The 17,484-nt window shown below is 39.6% G+C and overlaps 1 protein-coding gene across 1 annotated transcript in view; it reads left to right on the forward strand.

Moving 5' to 3' along the window:
- Positions 1–16,618, forward strand: part of ARHGEF38 (Rho guanine nucleotide exchange factor 38) — a 39,590-nt gene extending 22,972 nt beyond the window's left edge. The window contains exons 6-14 of the mRNA XM_064652047.1: positions 1,426–1,625; positions 2,121–2,254; positions 3,904–4,008; positions 5,180–5,302; positions 7,637–7,957; positions 9,977–10,117; positions 11,283–11,481; positions 11,663–11,922; positions 12,641–16,618. Of these exons, the coding sequence (XP_064508117.1) occupies positions 1,426–1,625; positions 2,121–2,254; positions 3,904–4,008; positions 5,180–5,302; positions 7,637–7,957; positions 9,977–10,117; positions 11,283–11,481; positions 11,663–11,922; positions 12,641–12,826 (1,669 nt within the window). The 3' untranslated portion in view covers positions 12,827–16,618. The remainder of the gene's footprint in view (positions 1–1,425; positions 1,626–2,120; positions 2,255–3,903; positions 4,009–5,179; positions 5,303–7,636; positions 7,958–9,976; positions 10,118–11,282; positions 11,482–11,662; positions 11,923–12,640) is intronic.
- The last annotated feature ends 866 nt before the right edge of the window (positions 16,619–17,484 follow it).

The following is a 17,484-nucleotide window of genomic DNA, read 5'->3' on the forward strand; positions in this document are numbered from 1 at the left end:
CCTTCTTTGCCTACCCTTAACTCCTGCATAGTTAATGTCAAACAACTTTTTCTGCTCCAAAGCAGCCTTTTGGCCATGTGAATGGAAAGCTTGCTCTGCTTTATTGCCCTCCACATGGTTACCAGCAGCTCCAGTTTCAAGAGAGAGGTCCCAGGTAGCTCATGCTGGAGCTTTGCCTGGTTTGCTGAGGAGCACTGTAGTGAGGAGAGGCCACGGACATGTCTGTCCTGCTGCTGGCGGTTCAGCAGTGACTGGACCTGGTCTTAGGACTTGACCACCTGGTGTTACTTGTTCCGGGGAGACCCCATGTTTCTACCAGCCACAAAGAAGGTAATGAAGGCACGTATGGCTCAGTCTTGCCCTTCCCTGTTTCCTTCCAGGCTGTTGTGACAGCCTGCACGCTGCACAGCCTCTTCCATTCAAGCCTGGAGAGTGTAAGCAAAGGCTTTTGTCCAGAGCAGGGCTGGAGCACGAGTTCAGCTGGCTTGGGGCCCAAGAGCTCGGGTGGCCTTCATGGCCTGAGGCCCTTGGATGTCTGGGGAAGCTGCTCTGCTGCCCTTGCCCAGCCAGTGGGGGTTTATCCTAGATCCACAAAGCACCCCTTTTGCCTGTGCTGGAAGCTGTGACTCCCCTACTCTCATCCTTCTGCCACCCTGACCAGCTGCCTGCTTTGCCTCTGTGTAAGGAGTCTTCCAGCAGGTTGGATCAAGCCTGGGTGAATATCCTGTGTGTTCAACATTTCCCCAGGCCCAATCTGGTACCCTTTGGAAGCTCAAGCATCATTAGAAATAACTAGCTGGCAGCCAGCAAAGAAAAGCCACAAGTAAAAGAGAGTAAAGCTTAAGGATCAGGTCACGGTGGCAAGTCAGAGATGTTGTGGGAAGGGATGCATTTTGAGCAGGCATCCCAGTTACTCACAGCATGTAGATGTTGAAATTTTAAGCCTGAGGTGCCAGAGCAGGATGTAACAGCCCTGCTCACATGCATTTCTCAAACTTCCTGTTATTTGTTCTTCCACCTACTTCTCCCTTCCTGGGTGTTGTGATGTGTAAGTTATACCACATGCACCCTCAGACTGAGTGGGACAATTTCAGCAGTAGTGTCTAAGCAATAGTCTGGTAGGTTGCTGAAAATACAGAAAATTCTGGGTGTATGTCACATTGAGGGGGCAACAGGAGAGTTTCGTTTACAACAGGCTCCGTTCCCTGACACATGAGTCTTATTTTTTGACTTAAATGGTAATTGCACTTAAGTGACTATTACTCAGTGCAAAGGATTGCTCTGGTTTTGATATTTTCTGTAGATGAAAGCTCAGCTGAAGGATATAAAAGGCAGCAGCTTCAATCACTAGACAGAAATAATAACAAGGTTTAGCCTTCAAGGAATTTCTTATTTTGTGACAATTTTTTTTGGTATAAATTATAGAGGGAAGCCAAATCTAATGGACATGGGATCTCTGATGATTAAACCAGTGCAACGGGTGATGAAATATCCCTTGTTACTCCATGAACTCTTGAATTCAACTCCTGCTTCTCACCCTGACCACAAGGCGCTACAAGATGCCCTTTTTGCCATGAAAAACATTAATGTGAACATCAATGAACTTAAAAGGAGGAAAGATTTAGGTAAGAAAAAAGCACAGTAAGTCTTTGTAGGTTTGGGCTGTCCATTACAAGAGAGGTTTCAACTCCAGGTATTTCACTACAACAGTTTTGGCGGGTGCCACCCACGCTGTGTAATACACTGAGTTTCAAGAAGGTAACAGTTGCCTTAATGTCACTTATCCTCAGCCAACTATGTTATCTGCCTGGTAACTCCAGAATCAAAACTATGAAAGAATTCATGTTATATTGTCTGTAATGCAGTTGCAAACACTGATAATAATTAAGATGCAGTAATAGTAATATTTCTTATAGACTTGCCACATTGAAGCCCTAACTTCACTCTTCCCAAGGTTAGTGTTGATAACAGGGTTTTCATCCTCTCAAGCATTTTCACACAAGATTACAGCAAGTGACATCAAAGTGTCTGCTCTCAAATGGTTTCATATTTGTGGGCCTGTCCCTTTGAAAAGTCCTGCGAATACAGATTGTTAATGTAATGAAATTCTCTGTCTGCAGTGCTGAAGTATAGGAAGAATGATGATGATGAAACCCTTAAAGAAAAGTTTTCCCGACTGAATATTCACTCCATCAGCAAGAAATCCAAGAGGGTCACGAGCCATCTGAAAATACTGACGGGGGGAGAACCTCAGGTACTTACTCATCCCACTGCAGATTTGCATCAACAGGTTCAGTTCTGCTTTTGCACTGGATGTTTTTCAAAACGTGTTGGAAATGGAGTTTGTGGTGTTGCGCTTTTTTTCTGCATAATTTCTAAAGTAATTTTCTGACTGTCAGAGAAGACAGGAAAGATCTTTGTGATTGAAATAGAAAATAATGTAATGTGTTCTCCACCTTTTCCTTTTTTATACAAGAGTTTCTCAAACTTCTGATCTACAGTAGAGAGGAAGTGACTGGTAGTTTTGAAAAACTAAGCCTGAGGTCAGCATTTGGCAGATAAACTGGCAATAGTTATTGTTGGTGCTGAGAACATGTTCAGTCCGTCTTGCTCCATGTTGTAGCATTCAGGTTCGGAACCCATCAAAGAAGATGAGCAATACCTCTAATTAGGAAAGGCCGTGGGGTTTGCCTCTACATGTGTAAAGAGCTGGAACCATCAAAACTACTAGAGACAAAGAACTCTGTGATGAGTCTGATGGGTGTTGGGCAGCCAAAAATAAAATGCTCCTTCATAATTTCAAAGTTGTAATTCAAAACCTAGCAGGATAAACATTTTCAGGAAAGCTTAAATCTAAATCTCAAAGAAAATCAATGGCAACTGACCTTGAAAATTATATCCAGTACAGCTCACTGCATGAGATGGCTGATCATACAAGGTCACTTGCCTTTCTAGATGTGACTTTACAAGGTACATGCCATTTTTTCCTGTTTTGTTTTTTATCAGTGGTTTCCCCCTTTCTCTGATGAAAACTACACAGATTTTTTTTTTCTGTTCATTTATTTGTACAGTGGAAATTTTTGTATTCAGAGTGTGACAGGCACCAGCAAGGCTATAAAATGAGAAAAAAAACGGAATTAAATTTGATTAAGAGGATATGTGATTTTTTTTTTTTCCTTTAGAAGCTTCTGGTTTATGTTTTTTGGTTTTGTTTCTCATTAAGCTTGAAACATTTGAGAATCATTTTAGAATCAGAATACATCTGTTAAAGATTCAGCCGTCTCTGCTGCTTAATTAAACTAAGAAAGTTTCCAATTCACATGTTGAAACACGCCGTGACCCTTACAGCGAGACCCCTAAGACGAGCCTTGAGATTTTTCAGGCTTCTAAAGTGAGAGGTAGGCAGAAATAAACGTGTTTTCAGGGTGTTTCCAGCTGGCGCACAGAAGCAGCACAAGCCCATTCCCAGCTGCCGGCGTTTCCAGGGAAGGGCTGGCACGGCTCTGGGGTAACAGCGCCACCTACAGCCCTCCGAAGGGAAAGCGCCCCATCACCCACGGACCGGCACCCGGGCAAGTGATGCCACGACACCAAAACATCTCACCATCTTCCCCGTCCTCTCCTCAAACGGAGCAACAATAAGAGTTTTGTCGGCACGCGCTGGTATGCCCGTAAAAAAGCAGCTCCACGAGGATTTAAAAATTAAGTTCTCTGTCATGTTGCCTTGTGGTTTTGACTTCTCTTGAATTAGAACCGGAGTTTGGGAGAATTAAGGGTTGATCTGTTTTCAAAGGGAGGAGTTCAGGAAAGGTTTGGGATTTATTTTAGCAGCACTCTGGATGTTTCTTTCATTAGCCAGGCTCCTTTGGGCCGCCAAAATAACAGTGGAAATGTCTATTTTAGGTGAAAGATCAAACCTTTAATAGGGAAGAAAAATTGTTTCGAAGTTTAGAGAAGGCTGTGAAATTGTGTGTGAAGAACATTTCGCTCTCTTCACAACATCTACAGGTGGGTACAAGCCTTTTTGAAATCTGTGGCCACAAAATCCTGACCATAACCAGTTTGACACAGATTTCTGCCACTGGTTAGGCAACACCGAATTATTTATAAGCAGGCCTGTCTACATCAGAGTATTAAATAAATAAGCTGTGCTGCTGCTGCATTGCTGAGCCCATGGCAAAGAAGTGTTGAAGCCACATCTTTTGCATTTTTGCCCTGACAGAAGCAGGCTTTGTGGAGATCCACAGGTGCAGTGCAGAGAAGAAGGTGCTGTCTGGTGGCACAGTTAGGACTTTCAATCGCTGTGTGAAGCTGTCGTGCCCACCTGCTGCAGTCGAGCACAAACTGCTTCTCATTAAAAATGGAAGAACTGAGTTGCAGCCATATGAGTTAAAATGTCTTATAATATGTATTTTGGATGTGAGGACTCCTTCCTTTTTCCTGTTGCTAAGTTGTGTTGAGGCCTAGCATTAGATGTACAGAGTGTTCAAGTTCTGTAAATGTCTTTGCTTCAACCCTCCTCTCCAAAGTTGAGTGTTGGCTTGTGACTTATCAACCTCTCCCTCTCATGGACTACTTGCCAGCTGTGGCACGAGGCCAAAGTGTAAGTGTGCCCTAACCAAACTCAAAAGTTGTTTGAGGGGTGGGTAAGATCAAAAGCCAGCTGGCCGGGGCTTATTACAAACACACCTTGTTTGGTTCAGCAAACAGGGTGAGGCCAGTGAGCTCAGCCTGCAAGGGTTGATGCCTGGAATGGTGCTGACAGTTCCTTATCCAAATGGATCCACACTTCATTAAGATTAAAATTCTGAGTAAGCGAAATACACCACTTTAGTTCTACTTAGTCCCCTAAAAGAGGCTTTTGAGGATGCATGGGTCTTGAGCTGGCTTCTTGCTGAGGAGTAGCTGATTTCCAGTGGGACATTCATTAGTTTAGTTTAGTTTTTTCAGATGAACATTAACAACTTAATTCTTAAGTAGTTTACATTGAAAATAGACAAACCACAGGAAAATATTATCACAGTAAACAACCCCACAATGGCTGGAAACTACACAGCAGCTGCATGAGTGTCAGAGATGGAAAATTCCATCAGTATTATTGCAGTATCTGTCCGAGCAAACACAGTATATTAAAATAGATTGTAATACTGTTTCATCTTCCTACCATCTTCTCTTTTAGGATTCTATACATCTGGCTGCCCAGAATATAGTTGGGCTTCAGGAAATCTTGCAAGATAAAGGTGACAAAGTCAATGACTGTTTGAAAAAAGGGAACAACACTGCAAATCTCTGTGAAGACCTTGTAAGTTTATGCAATGTCCAGTGTTACACAGCTCTCTGTATGTGTGAGAAAACAGGTGTATGTGAGGAAGACTAGGACAGAAGGGAACTAACCCCCCCCACCTTAGGAATCCATTGGGAAAGATGAGTGGGGTTTTTGGTTGAGTTTCTGTAAAAAATAAGATAAAATTCTGTGTAAATGCATTGCATTTTCCCTAAAAGAACTAAAGAAAACTTTTCAAGCTCAATTCCTGGGTTTAAACTAAAATCTTTGTGCTAAACTTATATGTCTTCAGACAAGAACAGCAGACTTTGCCTTTGTACTTTCATTACCAGCACTTGCAGTTTAAGAGTGAATTTTGTGATCTCTATTGTGCTCATGTACTGTTAGCTCTAGAATTACAGATCTGTGAAAATCTCAGATTTATTGACTTTTCAAGTAAGTTATTACCTTTATAGTCATAGAATCATAGAATGGTTTGGGTTAGGAAAGGTCAGATCTGTCCAGATATTAACACAGCACTGTCAAGTGCTCCACATAGGTAAACCATGAAAAATCTGAATATACCCCATAGTAATTAATAAAGCAATTAAAAAAAAAAAAAGGTGAGAGTTTTTCAACTAGTCTTTTGCTTTCAAAATTCAGATAAACTCTAATGTCTGGGTCTAATAAGATAGCTAAAATGTCTCTTCAAAATGGGACAGGCTGCTTCTTCAAAGTGCTGCTCAAGCTGGAAAAATTTAGAGGTGAAGGTTTTCTTACAGTTTCCTAGCTCTGTGCTAGGAATTGAATATAGCCATTCAATCCTTTCCAAAACACTCTGTCTGCAAGAAAAAGTATGCTCTTTGGCAGACCCTAGCCTTCAGGATAATGACAGGGAAGTAAGATGATGTGTATCTTTTCCTCTGAAATTCGCACCTTTGAAAATTATTTCAAAAATTAATCTCAAAAATATCTCAAAGAAAGATATTTTCAATGTCTTTACAATGAAAGAGTGCATAAAGTGCAAGAGTACCCCTCTATCATTGCAATGGTGAGTGTGTTCATTATGGAAGCTGCCTTCATACTCAGAAACATAAAAGAGAAGTAAAAGTAATTCCATAAGAGCTGAAACAAAATACTTATTTTTAGAAAAAAAATTGTAACACCTATCAGCTCATGATCCAGTTATTCTGAAGGTCTATGTAATTAAGAAAACTCCAAACAACTTAATCTTATTTGTTTTAACTGTGGACATTGTTATTAACCATGTTAAATTATCTGTTTATTTCTGCATCTTGGATTTACAAGATTACAAGATTCTCTATCCTATGTGTAAGGTTTTTTTAAAAACAGGCTTTTGTCTTGACATTGCACAATGGGTAGATGTTCTCACTGAACAACCCATAGGGTTCTTCACATGTTTTCCTGAAACGCTTTTATCAAGGTAGATCTCAGTACCGGGCTTGGGTTAATTTTTTTCTCTCCTTTGTGCACTAATTAATACCTTCCTATGTCATTAGATTTTTGGGAAAATTTTCAAGTGGAAATAAAATAGGAGCTACCTAGCCAGTGTATGTCATCTTGGCCTTGGGAGAACAGTTCTGGGGATAAAATGGATGTGTCCTCAACTGTGATGTGTTTTGGAGGGTACAGAGACAGCTGATTGTGGTCTCACATTCAACCCAACAACTTAATTCACATAGAATGTCCAAGAGCTTTAATATGATGATGAGTTTCACTCACTACAAACCTGTGCTGTATCTGAACAAGTGACTTACAAAAATTTATTTCATGCAATATTAATCCCTTGAGACAATTAGAGACTAATGGAAAAGTCTGAGACTTTTTTTTACCAGGTGTCTAATTTTGTTGATTACTAGAGATAAAACCAACAAGCATAACCTAATTTAATCAAATCAAGTGATTGTTTGTGTTTGCTTAAACAGGAATTGAGTTAGAGCTGTTTCCAGGAAAAAAAAAAAAAGGCAAAAAAGACTGCCACTTCACAAGACCTCATTTCCTTCAGGCTGTATATTGGCATGGGCCTTTCAGTTAAGGAAATTCCAGTTTTATTGGACCACTATACCAATCCTTGCTGTTTTCCCCAGTGGTAACACCCTATGGTCAGTACCACAGGCTGCATCCTCCAAGGGACCACTGCCATTACCAGACACTGCAAAACTGATATCCCTCCTTTGCAGTGTTATGAAGGAGATTCTAAGTCATGATGGACCCTGCTTAAGGCCCACTGACAGCAATGTTTTGTGAAGAGTAATTAGCAGGTTGCTTGACAGGCTGTCATCAGACCCTGTTACAGGGTCTGAAGGACTGTATGAATAAAGTAATGAGTAGGTCTGTTTTATACCTTTCCAGATGGCTCAGCTGGACAAGCTTATTTTGACTCCTCTCTCAGCACTACAAGCCTTGTTTTCAGGCCCTCAGAAACTCATCCAGAAGCGCTATGACAAGTTGTTGGACTATAACAGCTGCCTTCAGAGGTCAACCGGAGAAGAGCTGAACCTGGCAAAGAAAGACTATGAGGCTCTAAATGCACAGCTAGTGGAAGAACTTCAGGTATTCAACAGAGCAGCCAAAAAGATTGTGTTGAACTGCCTACATTTCTTCATCACCTTCCTCAGGAATATTATGTCTGCAGCACTTCAATCAAATTCTGCTGTGGTAGTGCCTGTTCCAGTAAGTACATTAGAAACAGGTATAGCTCTGACTTAATTTGTCTTTTTTTTCTTTCTGTATGCTTTGGTTAAAGTTATGTAGGACACACATCTACAAGCTACACTGATTTTGTTTGTTCTGCTGAGCACAATCAGGTGGTTTTTTTTCCTTTGCAAGCTCAGCAAAGGTTAAATTCATAGAATCACAGAATTGTTTGGGTTGGAAGGGACCTTAAAATTCACCTAGTTCCAACCCCGCTGCTGTGGGCAGGGACACCTTTCACTAGACCAAGGTGCTCAGAGCCCCATCCAATCTGACCTTCAACACTTCCAGGGATAGGGAATCCACAAGTTCTCTGGGCAACCTGTTCCAGTACCTCCTGACACCACCCTGACAGTAAAGCATTTCTTCCTGATATATAATCTAAACTTACTTTCTCTCAGTTTGAAGCCGTTCACCCTTGTCCTATCACTACATACCCTGATGAATAGTCCCTCTCCAGCTCTCCTTTAGGCCTCCTTTAGGTACTGGAAGGCCACGATAAGGTCACCCCACAGACCTGAGTTCTGAGGAACTTATGTTCTGAGCTTAAGTTTTTTTCAAACCTGGACTTTTCGTAGAGAATGATCCTAATGGAACTGTTCCAGCTGTTCCAGTGATAGTAATGGCAAGAACATTACAGTAAGGCAAAAAGGAGGCAGCTGCTAGCATTTTAATCTTGTTTCTTAGCATCTACCCTAAATGGCCAAGAAAACGCAGGAAAGAGAAATTCTAAGAAAGTACATGAACATTTCTGTGACTGCTAGAGCTGCAGAGTCACAGATGACTGCAAAAGAGAAACAAATTAGGAGATCTGATGAAATAATTTTTATGGAAAGCAAGTTGGTTTTAAACCCAAATATGCTGCAGAAGCTCCTGCAGACATCTCTTGGCAGTAAGGAATAGTTTTGTCTGTGCTGGCATAGAAAGTCCAAATCATTTCACTTATGTAGCCAAAAGTACCAAAGGAGCCTGTGTGGGCTACACAGGAGGGCATCAGTTCCTCCAGCCCACTCTACTCTTTCTGGGCACTATGGTCATTACCTGAAGATTGAAATTGAAAAACTATTCTCAATCTGTGTGAAAATCATACTGTGTTTCAGTTATGTCATACTTTTGCCTGGAGGACTTGAACCCCCTGAGAAGCATAGCTGCAACAGTGCCTTCCACACATCCAAATCCACTCACCTGAACCAGAGCAAGACTCTGTATAGGAAACACATTGTAGTAAGGCAGTTCTAGAGTATTCCTTCCCATCAAGGCTTGAACAGAGCACGTTATAGTCAGGGGTAGCTGAAAAAAATTAAGAAAGCAAGGTCAGGATCAAAACAGAGCTATGTGTTTAATGGCGAAATGAAGACTTTTCCCACATGAAGAAATTGCATCCCTGTAATTTGACATTTTCATGTTTTGAAAGCTGTTGTATCAAGCATTGTTTTCTGTGAAGGTCTGGCTACAAAATCAAATTCTTTTTCTTTCTTTTCTGTTTACATCAGCAAATACATTTGGGGTAAGGCATAGACCAAAAGGACTTACCCAGTGCCACAGACAGAGGCTCAGCTTACCCAATGATTTTTAACCTATTGGCACCCAGTTGCACAAACACACAGCTGTGGGGTAAGCTACTCCAAGCCGTGCAGCACGTTGGCCATGCTGATAGCTGCTGAGATGCACATTTGCATCTGAAAGCAGGTGGCTCAGTAGCATAAGTACAAGACTGTTCATTTTCAGCACCATTCAGAATATTTTTAATGATTTAACTTCAATGGCCATGTCTTTTAAATCTAATAGCAATTACTAGAAACTTTCTTTAAGCAAGACCCTTTCTTCCCTCTACATCCTGTATGTAGAGACTACACTGCACTATGGGCTCTGCAGAAAATTGGCACAACTTGTCAGATTTCCTGACTCCTAGCATTCAGCCCATTAAGCCAAATCTGCTCTCTCTCAAATCTCCTTACCATTTTGTACATGAGATCTAACCCACATTTGTGTTTGCAGCTGTCCTCCTCAAGCATCTGTGAAGTGCAGAATCAATTGATAGAGGAGGTTCACAAGCTGAATTTTGTAAAAGAAAACAGCAGTGCAACATTTATTGAGAGAAAATTGAGCTTGGAAAGAAAGAAACCTGTCCCTTCTCCCGTGAGTACCATACATCTGGATCGTGTATGAAGCATCCTCTTTTGATCACTTTTGAAACAAATCCATTTTTATGCAACCTAAAGGTTTGGGCTTGGTCTCTTCCTGAATCAGGTTGTTGGAGTGAAGCTGTTTCATTGACTAGTAACTTCTGATGATTTTTCACTTTTTTCATGTATTATCTTGAAAATCTACTTGAAATTAACTCAGATTACCCTTAGGCCTTTAAGCACATGTTAAGTCTAAGGTTGTATAAATAACTTGGGTTATTTCTTTTGTTAAATACTCTTATAGTTCATCTTAATCTTGTAATTCAGATGATTTTTCCCCCATGCTCAGCTGTGGTTATATGTACTGGTGTTTACACACACCCCAACAGCAGAAGATTTTAAAAATCCACCAGGAAATCTGTGTCCCCCTGGTTCCGAATCTTATAAGACATTTCCAGAGCTTTTAGGAGTCTAGTTTACAGTAAAGTAAAGACTCAAGTGCAGATTTACAGGAGAAGTTGAGGAAGCTGTAGGATTCCTTTTAGCATCAGTAAGGCAAATGTGTTCTTGCTTCTGTGGTATGTTAAGATAATACTGATGTGCAGCACCTCCCTCTCTGCCCTCTGACCAAAACTCTGAAATAAATATGCTTCCAGCAGTTAATAGCTCCTTGCCTCATTTAGGGAGGTAATTTCACCCAAAAAGCAGACAGTTTGGGTACCACTGATTTTTTTTTGACTAGTGCCTTATCATGCAAGTTGTTATGTGGTCTTAGCACACCTCAGCCCATTTTTGGATTGTGCTTTTTTTGGTGATATTACATAGGAATACAAAGATCATCGCTTCAGAAAAACAATTAAGCAAGAGACAGTTCACATACAGAACACAATCCCTTTGAGAGCAGAGGACAGACTTAAGGGGTCTTTAATTAGTGAAATTTCTGCATTTATTTAAAATCTGCCCTTTACTGCTGACCTATTAATATAGCAGTTGGACAAGTCCTTTCTGCATATGCAAAGGCCATTTGGTCACATACAGCTGTCTAAGTAACTCCTTGGTCTATATGTAAAAACGCGGGGTCCCTTAGCAGCACACACAGATTTTTCTGCATCTAAGTTGCTCTAGAAATGACCTCAGCATCATTGAGTCTGAATATTTTTTTTTTTTTTGCTTTTCAGCTGGAGTCCCCACGTCAAACAGAAGGCCACAGGTCCAAGCTGTTGTCTACGTACAGCCCCGAATTGCTGTACCAAGCTAAGCGCAAGTGCAATGCCACTCAGGAATTCGATATTGATTTACATGGAGGAGAACTGGTGGCTGTCATGGAGCAAAAGGACCCCTTCGGAAGTACAAGCAGATGGCTTGTTGACACAGGAAGTAAGTTCTCTGCACAAAGATCCCAATGACAGCTTCCCTTTGGGATATTGATTTCTTTTCATTCTGGCCCCATCTGTTTGCTTCTGTCATACTGACAGCTGCATAAAATGGCTGGTTTTGAAATGATTTTAGCAGTGTTTTGCTGTTTGTTTATTTTCTGTCTCTTTATTCTGGTTTCTAGTCCTTAAAGGGTATGTGTATTCCTCCTTCCTGAGGCCTTACAATCCAGCCAAAGCACAGAAGGATGTCACAGAAAACGGCTTTAGTGATGATGATTTTGATAATATCAGCCTCTTTGTCTCTTCACGGCCCTATACTGACAGCAGCACAAGAAGTCCAGGGCACAAGAAGAGTGACAGCAGCTCTTCTCTTCAAATCTCTGAAAATCCCACAATTAATGGCACAGGGACTGATGCTCTTCAGGATATGGATGATCAGCATGTAAGTATGATACACACTGTGCCTGTCTTCTTGCTGCTCCTATTTCAAATCCAGAATTATACTGTTTATAACTTAAATGGTTTCATTTTACACCGTAAAAGACTGGCACTAACCTATCAGTGTGACATGGGAATTTGTTATCCTCTGTTCTTAAGTAGCTATGAGGGAAGAAAAGATAATCAGTTAAACTGTGAATTGCAGTCCCGTGTCACAGAAAATAGACTGTTGCATTATCCCATCTACAATGCCTCATGGTTCCTCTATGGAGCAGGAACCTGCAAAATAGCTCAGTTTGGGGCATTTTTAGACTTACCATTGACAAGAAAGCTGTGGCAATGCTGATCAGCACAGCACAGAAGTGACCCATGTACCACATTTGAATACAAGAGCTTTGTGAAAGGTGATTTTCCCTGAGAAAACCTTGCTGGAAAATTCTTCATGCAATCCATGTCCACTTGGTGTGAGCTGAAAACCAGCATAGTAAAGTGAAGAGATCTTGGAGTTTGGTTCATTTCTCCTCGTGCAGAATTCCCCAGAACCTTCAATTTTACTTTTTATTTTGGCCCTGTCCAGCAATCCCAGGCACTGGTTGTGCACTGGTTTGTATATGTAATAACATGTTTTCTGTACACAGACATCATACCAATACACAATGACAACAAAGATGTAGCTACATTTTTCAATTCCTATTTTGGTCTGTGTGGCTTTCGTTTTTCAGACCTTCTATGCTGTTTACGCATTTCAAGCAAGAAATGACCAAGAACTCAGTCTTCAGGAGTACCAGAAGGTTAGGATACTTCGTTTTTCTGACCTAAGTGGCAATAAAGAATGGTGGCTGGCTGAAGCAAAAGGTCAGAAAGGATATGTACCATCTAATTATCTCGGGAAGATGACATACGCTTAGGAAGAGAAGGGCCCATCGAGCCAGTCTCTCTGAAGCAAACAGAATAATCATCTGTTACATTTTGCAGCAAGCAAGGCAAACTCACAAGTGATTGACAGAAGCCATGGTATCCAGCACACAAATGATATTGAGAACCTCCATCCTCCAAAAGCTATCACCTTGTCAAGATCTGAGTGAAGAATGATTTAACAGAAAGACTGATCCTGATTAACATCCTAAAGAGCTTGCTTTTCTATTACCCCATAATTTTCTCTTTTGTCAAAGCATCCTGTGTCAAGAGTCAACCTACAAGTACAAATCACAGCTGAAATCATGTTTTTCTTCCATAATATTTAGCAAATACTATTCAAGATGAAGAGAATTAGCCTTGAAAAAGGACAAATTCAGTCATCAGGGATACTGTAGGCTGAATTGTTCCTTAACTGCTTTTTCAATGAACATAGATGGATCTTAAAACTTGAACTTTTTGACTGTCTGTTTTTATCCTCAGTCACTTTTGTAATGAACTTTTTTCTCAGTGGAGATTATTGGATTGAGAAAAGGAGTTTCATCTTTTAGAAACATTTCAACTTAAATATACCAAGCGTGGTGGTACGAGTGACTGGTCCCAGGGAAGAAGGTATGTTTAGTTAAATACGGAAATGCAGGGGGGAAAAGAGGGGACACAAGAAACAACTACTGTGAATTAAAGAAGTTACAATTTTCAAAAGAATTCCACAACTGCTTTGTATGGTATAAACAGTTTGTAGCAATATGGAATTACCCCAGATTTGAAATTCCACATATATCTACACACTAAGCAGTTAGTGCAAAATCTGTGTAGTGAAATGAAACCTGTATTATTAGTCTTGGGAAATTTATTAATTTAAAAAAAAAAAAAAGAAGAAGAAGAAGAAGAAGAAGAAGAGTCAAGCGGTACCTTTGAATGAATATTTAGTTCCTATCTGATTCCTTAAGTCAGATACAGGGATCATATTGTCTAGTGAATAAGCTGGGAGTTAAGATTCATCAAAATTTCTCTTCCAGAAAAAAAAAAATCATTCTCCAAGTGTCTGATGTTAGATTGAACAGTGAAGAATGTATCAATGAGCTTATTCATTGTTTGCAGATTCCAGAATCAAAAGACATATTTTGCTAAACTATCCTCAAAACAGATGAGGCCAGTTTTACAAGTTAATACAGTCCACATTGCATCCTCAATGAGCATAGAAAACAAGACATCCCAAGGAAGGAGCTGAATGTCAAGAAGTACTTCTTTAGGTCCACTGACTACAGCGATCCTTAAGCCAGGCTGGTGTCCTGCACTTAAACCAGACTGAGTAGTGATAAAAAATATCTCTTTGGGATTACCAGTGATAACTAAGTGCTTGTCACAATGTATTTCAATACGGCAATGCCAAGTTCCTCTAGTGATAACTGAACACCTTCTTGTGCTAAGCACTGCAACAAGGAAACAAAAAAGTGATTATGTCTGCAGCAAATAATGTAATTGAAGGTAAACTCCTGTCAGGTATTTTCTGTATTGCATAATTTCTTACACTGAACATTAAAATGACAACACTATTAAAATCAAGGTGAGGGTGGGATTACTGCTGGTTGAGGGTACACAGAAAGTGTTCTAAAGTTTTGTGTATATTTCTACTTCCTATAGTTGAAATGTGAGGTTTGAAGACGAACTAATTCAAAATGCTTAGCAAGATCTAATAGTAAATAACCTGTCAACAAAGAAAGGATAAGAAAAGTTAAGGCAGTTGATGCAAACAATAGTTTTTGCTATGCTAATGAACCTACCTTCATTTTCTTTGATGTCCTCAATTTTCAGATTATTTTCATAAAAGGGTAGAAAAAGTCGTCAGTCTTGCTCAGAGGATGAATGCAGTGGATCACAGAGATTAGAACCTAAAATTTGTGCTGGATTAAATCATATAATAGAGAGACTTTTAGAGTTCTCTGAGATGGACATTCAGAATCTGGTATGGGAATCTCTGTGAATTACTGCTGTCCAGTGAGCAGTAACAATAGGTAAAGCATTATTTTGCCTTATTGTACTTATGCTTTGGGCACTGTAATCTTGCCGTTTCCATAGCAAGAAAAAAGGGTTCTCATTCATTTTATGAATGGATGTAGCTGCTTTTATGGAAAACTTCGCCTTTAGTTAAATGAAGTAAATGAAGTGGAGAGGGAGTATCAGCTTGGAAAGATTGGACTGAAAGACTCACCCTTACTAAGCTTGCACTCCTTTGACTTTCATATTTGAGATTATGGGGAAGATACACACAAGAAGCTTTGCAGTTATGTTTTACAATTTAGAGTCTTTTATTTGGAGATGATCTATACTTTGCACTAGTTGAAACAGTTTTAGAAATTACACAATTGTACTTAATAGGCTTAATGCAGTCGTGTAAGCACAGTGATGAAGTTTTGTATGTCAGACAGTGAAATTAATTAAGGGAAAGAGTCAGTAAAAAAAGATTTCTTAAGTCTTAGCTCTGAGAACTCAGCTTGAGTCATAGGGAGAGCTCTGATTTTGAGTGTTAATGTAGATTCCCCATGAAAAATCAGGCTCTGTGAAGGTGTCTCAAAGCATACTTAAATGCTGCTCTCCAAAATACTCACTAGGTATCCTGATCCTGAAGTAACAAGGAATGAAGGATGAAATATACTGGAGCTGACCACCTAAATTTCATTGAATTTCTAGGGGACTTAGGAACTCCTCACAGGTCAAATGAAACCCCAGTGTTTGGTTAGGACCCATAATAATTTTTATATTGTGGGGTAATATGACTTTATTTTAGCCTCACAACTTGGGATCCAGAAAAAGTAATTCATTAGGTACACAAGTGGATTGGCCTATGCCACTTCAGAAATTCGAAGTTTTAGCTGTTATCATTTGATATTATGAATATATTGCAAACTTTTATTTTTGTTTAAAATAGATGAATGCAAACAACAATTGTAAAAAGTTAAGAGATGCTCCTTGAATCCAAAGCTGTTTGACATTAAGGAGATTTACAATATTTCATATTAGACTTGTTCAGTCACATTTTTGTTAAGATAGTGCTTTAAATACTAGAAACTGAGCTTTATTGGGGCTCCAGAAATTCCTAAGAATATGTAATGCTTTTGCCGCTGTTTTTTTAAATGTAGGGAAGGGTACAGTATTCTACATTAATGACAAAACTAATTTATTTTGATTGAAGCAGGGACAGGCTGCAGTTTAATGGACTGGTTTTGTGTTTGTTCAAATGTGCATTTTACTTACTTGAACTGTTTTGACAGTAAACATGTACAAGTACTTCCAAGACTGGGTCCACTCAAACTGAAGGGTTTCTCCATTTAGGGAGTATTTTTAAGCGTTGCCATTGATAACCTGGAACGCAGAAAATGCCCAGTCCAGTGAACAGCAGAGTCCTAGGCTCTGACTTCTGGCACCTATGTGCTTTACCATCTTCCCTTTGTTTGGGTGGTGCTGTGAACTTCAAGTAGGAGTTCACCTTTTCAATGCAAACACAGATTGAAGAATTATTCCTTCTGAATTTTCATCTTTGGAGGCTTCACTGAGTAATTACCTCCTTCAAACACTTAAGTATACTTCTGCTGTCATTTTAAGATAGCTTTTAAACATGAAGAAAAATGAAGTGGACCTAACACCTGCACTAGGAAGCACAGCCATGACAATCCTTGTTCCCGCAGATCTATTACTGATAATTCCTCTTACAATATTGTTTGTTCAGAAATAGTGAAAAAGTTCTTCTTTAAATTATTGCAGTAATAAAAATCTATTTTTGTAAAGATGTTTCTTCTTATTTATTTTTTTAAACAAGATGTTTTCCAGAAGCAAAATGCTTTATATGCTATCCAACATCTGCCTGCAAAATTAGCAGAGGAAACAGAGTTGCCTCAGATAAAATGCTGCATTTCTAGTATGCATCCTAGCTTATCTATAAAAAGTTCTAAGATAAAAATATTAGAACTTGTCAAACACTCAAAACACTAAGCCAGTTTAAAAATACACTTCAAGGTTCCAAACACCAGTATAGTTCTTTTCTAGCTGTTCCTGAGGCTGTGACTGTTACTGCTGTGTCCAGCCAGAGGTCTGTCATGACTTGTAGTAGATAAAAGCTTGTAAATTACAGAGCTTTGTGTCAGACCTTTCTTTTTAGACACAGCTATCACCAGCACCCCCTAGTCCAGCCAGAAGGAACATTTATGGAACCAGAGTAACCTATCATTTCACATTACAGAGGGTATCAAATTTTGGGCATCTATGAAAAAAACATCATATTTAAGTAGAAGTAAAATACTACCACAAATTTATAAAATGTTTAAGGAAAGTTATGTAGCTGTTTTTATAGTAAATCACAGGGCAATTTGTATTGGGGACAGAAAAATCACAGGACTATTTTCCAGTTATTTTTTCTAAATAAGAGGTATGCTTCTCAAAATTCAGACAGGCCTTCCTTCTTTCTGCCCTACACTATGTTCCTCAACCTGACATACGACTTCAGTCAAACAATCCTGTAGAACAGACTCCTTTCCTGAAAATACAGTTGTTAATTCCATCCTAACTATAACATCAAAGCAGAAAGCAACTGTTCCCTTCAATCTACTCTGTTTTTCAGCACTGCCTATCTTACATATTCAAGCTAAACACTTGA

Source organism: Pseudopipra pipra, chromosome 4 (assembly GCF_036250125.1).
Source record: "Pseudopipra pipra isolate bDixPip1 chromosome 4, bDixPip1.hap1, whole genome shotgun sequence".
NCBI classification, from domain to species: domain Eukaryota; kingdom Metazoa; phylum Chordata; class Aves; order Passeriformes; family Pipridae; genus Pseudopipra; species Pseudopipra pipra.